This window comes from Corylus avellana, chromosome ca6 (genome assembly GCF_901000735.1).
Source record: "Corylus avellana chromosome ca6, CavTom2PMs-1.0".
Lineage (NCBI taxonomy): Eukaryota > Viridiplantae > Streptophyta > Magnoliopsida > Fagales > Betulaceae > Corylus > Corylus avellana.
Window position 1 is genome coordinate 1668241 of NC_081546.1, and position 7193 is coordinate 1675433.

At 36.8% G+C, this 7193-nt stretch overlaps 1 protein-coding gene across 1 annotated transcript; it reads right to left on the reverse strand.

Moving 5' to 3' along the window:
* Positions 1-2915: 2915 nt before the first annotated feature.
* Positions 2916-6682, reverse strand: LOC132185887 (ent-kaurene oxidase, chloroplastic). Its single transcript, XM_059599693.1, has 8 exons — positions 6337-6682; positions 6048-6208; positions 4596-4757; positions 4353-4493; positions 4021-4275; positions 3757-3918; positions 3481-3675; positions 2916-3391 (listed from the first exon to the last, which is right to left on the reverse strand). Exons 1-8 carry the CDS (start codon positions 6494-6496, stop codon positions 3080-3082), a joined length of 1548 nt encoding a protein of 515 aa, XP_059455676.1. The 5' UTR covers positions 6497-6682; the 3' UTR covers positions 2916-3079.
* Positions 6683-7193: the final 511 nt, after the last annotated feature.

The following is a 7193-nucleotide window of genomic DNA, read 5'->3' on the forward strand; positions in this document are numbered from 1 at the left end:
GCGGTGAGTCGGCTAGAGGAGGGACGAGAAGAGATAGGTTAAGTTGGGTGGAAGAGGGCCGACAGCATGATGGATGTTGGGCAGCGTGGGAAGCAATAATTGGATGTGCCTGCTGCTTCTGTGGCTGAGTGGCCAACACCTCTCCTCTGCATCAAAGATTCCTCTCTCTCTCTCTCTCTCTCTCTGTCTCTCTCTCTCACTCACTTCGTACCACTCACTGACTTGCCTGTGCCGGATTTCTCGGCTGCCGTGATCTCTGCTCCTTTGATTGAGCTTCTCTTTTTTGATTCACCTCTCTCGTCTAAACCCAATAACATACCCCTGCTCACCTCTCCTCGGAAATATTGGGATATGGTGGGGGGTTTTCTGTCATTTAATCTTAAAAGAAAAAAAATATTTGATATAAAAAAGTAAAAGAATTTTATTTTGTAATCATTTTTTATTTAAATAATAATAACAAATTATTAATATAATGTAAAAAGTAAAAATATTGGGAGTTGAATTTAAAATGAATAGTATAAAACTTTCTTTTGAAAAATGTTTTTATTTTATTTTATTTTTTAAGTATTTTTATATTTTTATGAGTAATTTGTACTTTGAATTATTTGTTAATAATTTTAATTTAAAAATAAATAACAAAAATTCTAACAAACATAACAAAGGGCTAAAGCGTACTTTATTATATTTTTCTCTAATTTACTATGCGTGTATACAGGATCAAAATTTCTGTATCACATGCAATATAGGCAACATGAGCATGCAATATATTGCACCACATCTAAACCCTAGATTATTCTTGGGAAAACTTACAATTTATCTCGTAAAGTTTTATTCGATTTGTAATTTGACTTTCAATGTTTAAAAATTTACATTGTATCCCATCAAAGTATTAAAAATTTGCAATGTGACCTAATTGCTAATAATTTCATTTCTCTTACAAAAATGATAGAAAATACTTAATTGCCCATATATTTAAAAAAAAATAAAAAAATAGTGGGTGGCAAGCCACCTACGGCCCATGAGTAGTGGCCGACCACACCCAAGGGGACAAATGAGGATGGCCGAAACACCCCAAACACTTCAGTGGCCGAAAGCACCCCCAAATGGCCAATGGGGATGGCCGTAGCCAACCCATTTTTTGTTTCTTCCTAATTCTAGTTTATTGAATTGGAGCATTTTTTGAATTTCTTAAAACACATTTAGGCAATTTTGAAAATTTTAGACTAAAAAATGCACATACTGCACACGTGAGCAATTTTTCATCAAATTGGACAAAAATGGTTAATGGAGTGATTACATTATAAATTTTTAGACATTTGAGGTCAAATTACAAATCGGATAAAACTTTGAAGAGTAAAGTATAATTTTTCCATTATTCTTTATATTAAGAGCATCCACACTCGGCTAGATATGTGATGCAAATTTGAGATGGTTCACAAAAAAACATCTCTTTAAAAGGTTTATAAAATACTTTTATTATAAAATTAGTATTACATTTAAGATCAATCATTAAAAATTTTTAATTCAACCATAATTTTAAAAGTTACGTTTTAAATGCAAGACATTTCTCTTATCAAATAGGCAAATACCACCATAATTTTTTAGCTAAAATAAAATAAAAAATTAATTCGAATATATATATATATATATATATATATAATACCATTATTTTTTTTAGGTATATACAATACCATTATAATACCCACAATCGGTCATTCTGCTTCTGCATGCCCCCCACAGACTTGTCTTACTCATGGACCTGTCTGACCTAACATCTCTATCAGCACGGACAGAAGTGGGGTCCCAGTTTTGAAAGTTTGACCAGATATTACACGTGGCCAACTATGACGGGCCCGGCCCGATTTAGCCTGGGCACGAGGGGCTTCAGAGTCCAGCCCTCATTACCAGCAACTACTATTTCTCTCTTTATTCGTCACTTTCAACGTACGTAGTGTGAACGCGACACACTTGAAAAATTTAGACCGGTTTTGAAGCATACTACAATGGACCGACCAGTCCATTTCTGGCATTGATGTCGGCTGTATTTGGCACAGGTTGGATCCGACTCAAAATTTAAAAAAATTCTTCTTAAAATTAATGTTAATATTTTTAATTTTTACATCATATCATTCACTTTTTATTATTATTTAAATAAAAAAATTACTACAAAATAAATTTTTTCACTTTTTTTATACAAAATATTATTATTTTTTTCTCTCATATCAATCAAATCTGCTATAGTACCGTTTCACTCTATTTTTTCATTCCATTGCCAATCACAGCCGGCATGCCCACTGCCTGGTGTCTAACCCATGTTAATAAAATCCTTACATAATCAACGTGATTAAATCATTTCAGATATTTGATTTTCCGTATTTGCATAAAATTTTGAGAAATGCTATACATTAATGACTGATTAATAGTGCGGAAAATAGTAAAAGTCTAATAACCAAATAAGATGTCCCAACGAGGTAGTTCAATTGGCTGAGACCACGCCTAATGAAGCGGAAATAATTAGTTTAAATCTCTCCTCCCTTCTTTTGCGGCCATGTAAAAAAAACCAAAGAATATAGAAAATTTATGGAGCCAGTGTGAATGCTTTGACAAAGCAGAGTCATTTTAGCCATTAAAATGCAGGTTGTAGAAGGCCAGAATAGGGAAGAAGGTGAAATAGTCAAACGGCACCTGCGGTATGAATAGGCAGTTTTTCAACGTAACGTGACGGTACTCACAATTAGTTTCAGATGGGAGGATTCAAGGAAACTTCTCAATTCCTTTGTCAGGGTTTGAAACTTGGCTTGGAAGCCAATCCCTTTGCAGAAAAATCCAAATTAATGGCTGTACTTGAGTCGGACGGATGTGAACCTGGAATGGGATGCCTTCTACGTACCTTCAAAACCTTACCTTATAAACCCTAATAATTGATATTAATTTTGTCACTTTTATTATTTTGCCCTACATTACAAGCCAAAAGGGTCCAGGATTTATAAAATTAAACAAAAAAAAAAAAAACGTCTGAGGTTTCAGTACACAGTGAAATCAAAGACGCACTTCTCTTAAGTTTTTGTAACTCAGCCTATCAATTTCTAGGCTTTAGAACCGCTTGCAAGGGATGGAGTTTTTGGGAAGTGAGCTTAACAGTATCCACATTCTCCACTTCCCCATCTTTGAGCATCCATTCAAACTCCTGCACTAATCTACCAATTGATGTGCATGATATTAACGATGCCTGAAGAGTACCTGCACAAGCTCTCCTTCCGGCTCCAAATGCCATTGTCTTGTGCAAATCCAACGGATCATATTTCTCGTCCAGAAACCTCTCCGGCTTCCACTCTTCAGGGTTTTCCCATTGTTTCTTGTCCATGTTACACCCGTATATGTTTATAGCAATCTGTGCAACAATTAATGCTCCCAAGTCAAAAAATTTTGCTTCCAATTAACATATATCAAACATGAAAATAAAGAAAATTAAGGATCGACCTCACTTCCAGCAGGAACATGGTACCCTCCTAACTGGGTATCTTCGTGTGCATATCGCAAAGGTATTACTGGAACTGGACTGTGCCTCCTCAGAGTTTCATGGAAAACAGCATTCAAGTATGGAAGCTGAGACAAGTGTTCCTCTGTAATCTTGTCGGACCCACAAACGTTTTCGATTTCTCGATACAGACGATCCTGTTACAAGAAGAAGGAATCGGTATCAGATGGTTTGGATCTTTGGCAAGGAGATGCACATTTGTGGTTGAATTAACATGCCTGCCGGTTTGGATCTTTGGCAAGTTCATACATTGCCCATTCTGTTGCAACCAAAGTAGTATCTGCTGTCTCGATGATTGTCTCCCAAACCAACATGGTAATTTGTTCATTCGTAAGTGTTTTTGCCTCAGATAACAAGTAGTCAAGATAACAATTTAAGTCCTGTTTCAAATCATTGGGATTTGGGAACTTAATTACAATGATGAACATGAGAGATTTCAAAGTAAATTAAAGAAAAAAAACAAAAAAAACATATATAGTTACCTCTCCTGAAGCTATGCGCTCCTTCTGCTCCTTGATCAGGGCATTCATCACCATCTGCCTGCGGAAAGCTGCGCGCTGAAGTTTCAATTCCACACTCCTATTTGGAATCCATCCCAGATATGGGAAGAAATCTCTCCAATCCACCTCAATCGCACCCTCCATTAAGTCAGTCACAAGAACTTTAAATATCTCCTCTCTTGACAAAGTGCTCCCAAGCTCTTCCACATAAATGGATTCCATGTCTTTCCCCAAAGCCTGCAAGTTCATCATTTCCTCTCGGTTTAAGTTTTTGGAATTCATAATAAATTTTCAACCAAAACGAGGATACTCACTTCTTTCAAAGATAGTCCAAAAAGCTCAGACTCGAATATTATCCTGAAATTCACAGCTTGAAGAGGAGAGTTCCTTGTAAGAGCATGTAATCTGCTCGAAACATTTTCTACCAAGGTGTCTCTGTGGCATTGATGTCGCTTCTGAATTGCAAAGAGAGGTAAGAATTAAACTAGTTTTGGCAACATGAATAATATTACAAACATCGGAGGAGCTGGGAAATTGATGTAGTAACAACCAATTACCTGAGCATTCGCTCCCAAAACATTTGCAAGTAAATGTCGTTTTACTGTCTTGTGAAACTCATTGTAGTCGCTTGTTGCAACCATACACTTGTCAGCGGTGAGAATCTTTAAGGCTTTCGACAACTTCCTTGTTGAGATGGATGAAAATCTGGTCACCATAGCCTGAAATTTACAACCAGATCGAAAAAATGATACATGCCATGCATATAACATAAAACATGCATTGTTTTTATAATAAAGGAAAAAAAAATTTAGCGCATATATAGAACATTCTGGCCTGCACTGCACACTCTTATATATGGCAGCATTGATTCAATAAATTCGAAGATTTTAAACACCCACAATAATGGAACTCTTTCACTTATTCATTGTAGTAGTTATGAAAAGCAATAAACAATTATTATTTTTTTTTTTTGGCTTTATCATCCATGAAAGACATCGTAGAACTTATAGTAAACTGAACACAAAGTTGGCTCTTCACATAACTAAGAGCCAGAGGTTCCATTGCAGTGTTCACATTTTTGGGGTAGAACGCTGCATCAAATACGGCTCCTTGATGAGACTGGTTGCAGCAAAAACTAATGCTCGTTCAAAAAATTGCTAAAGGTAAAATTCCTCTTTTGTCCTTCAGATCAAAGCACTAATTTGGTACGTGAGGTTCTTTGAGGGCTTTATTGTCATTCAACTCGAGCTGCCTTGTCAAATACCCCATCAAGCCCAGCCTTTTCCATGTTGTTGCACACAAAACCCAAATCGATGTCTAACGCCATACAGTACTGTGGAACGTTGGACAGGCTAACGTTGCTTGCCAAACAAGACCTAATTAATAACTTCTTAACAGTAACATCCTGGTATTTTATTTAGGTAGTATATCTACAGATTAAAGTACATGTCCTTTAGGGTGTCTACACCTGGGAGTCGATGTCTAACGCCATACAGTACTGTGGAACGTTGGAAAGGCTAACGTTGCTTGCCAAACAAGACCTAATTAATAACCTCTTAACAGTAACATCCTGGTACTTTATTTAGGTAGTATATCTACAGATTAAAGTACATGTCCTTTTGGGTGTCTACACTTGGGAGTTTCAATCAAACTCAGGAGTAAAAACAATGGTGATTGATAACATTTTTTTTTTTACATGTATGCACAAGGAGAGTGAAAGGGGTGAAAGGACATTCGAATCAGTGATGTTTGTTTTATGAAGCGTGATCCCTAGTAATTAAGTTTAAGATTCATAACATTTGTTTTGATACAATGTTAATCCCCTAATTATCTCAAAATTTGAAGTGATTAGCACGGATGTCCAACCAAGTGCTCAAGCTGAATAGTTAACAAAACTTACCCCGCAAAAAAAAGAGGAAAAAGATTGATTGCTCTACTCACGGACTGTAGGGAAGTGGTGGTACTCAATCCGGAGAAGAAAAGTAGAATAGGAAAGGAAGCAAATTAACCTCTTTGGAAACATCGGCGGAATTGAGAACAACAATAGTAGAAGCACCGGTCCTGATTGAATAGATTGGCCCATATATCTCAGCCCACTTTGTAAATGTCTTGTGGGGTTTTTTCTCCGTCAGCTGCAGCAAGTTTCCTATCACCGGTAGCCCTGGAACCACTGCAACATCCGATAGACAATGTTTTCAACGCATTAATCAATTCCCAAAAGTGAAGTCAAACTTAATTAACACTAAAAAGCATGAAAGGGAACAAGAATTAAGACACCAGTAATAACTAATTAAGTACCGGGTACAGGAGGGAGTTTGGAGGGTCCCCTCTTGTGGGCAGAGATGTATCTTCTGATGCTGTAAGAGACAATCAACAAAGAGAGACCCCCAACAGCAACAGTGGTGGCTAAGGGCGCCGCTGCTTGGAAATCTTGAAAGATAGGCGTTATGGCTGCCATGGACTGATTTGCAGCTAGGAACAGAAAAGTTCCCTGGTTTACGAAATACCTATCGTGCAAGGAACGACGCAGACTGCAAATACACAACTAATGCATATGCTGGAAATCTGGATGGGAAATAAAAAGGAGTGCTGTGAACGTACATACGCTTATCACACGCGTGTACTCCAATAACATCAATCATTCGTGTGTTTGAATAAAGATAACAAACACTAAAATTATTATTAAATTTTGAAATATATTCAGTGATAAATTTTAGTGGCACGTCATTTGAGAGAGTGTGTAGAATTTTATGGGTTTGTTTTTTAAAATTATTACAAAATATTTACATATCACGTCAAAACACTAAACAGCAAAAAAATAAAAAATAAAAAAGCCATCAAAGAACACTATCAAATGAGCCCACACAAGTGTATTATTTACTACTTTTTTGATGGAAAGATGATCGAGCGAAAGGGCGTGCCATGAGAGTGTGTTCATCTATCTTGCTAAAAAAACAATTGGTGTATAGATATATTATTTTTCATCTGCTAAAAAAACAATTACAGAAGCGGCTTGTCGTATTAAAGGGCAGGCCGGCCATCGCGGTTGGCGAGACATCGGCACAGGCCGGCCAATCTTGATGGTCTTGCCCTACGCGTGTTCCCACGACTCCCTTTTGGCTTTTTGTTTCTCCGGGAATGGTGACGGATTGAGA

What these genes read in the sequence shown, in the direction of transcription:
- LOC132185887 (XM_059599693.1), bottom strand. Translation starts at nt 6,496, where the DNA reads ATGGCAGCCATAACGCCTATCTTTCAAGATTTCCAAGCAGCGGCGCCC. An exon ending in CCAAAGATCCAAACCGGCAG is followed by an intron (nt 3,676 to 3,756) that starts GCATGTTAATTC and finishes TTCTTGTAACAG; the next exon opens with GATCGTCTGTATCGAGAAAT. An exon ending in ATGTTCCTGCTGGAAGTGAG is followed by an intron (nt 3,392 to 3,480) that starts GTCGATCCTTAA and finishes ATTGTTGCACAG; the next exon opens with ATTGCTATAAACATATACGG.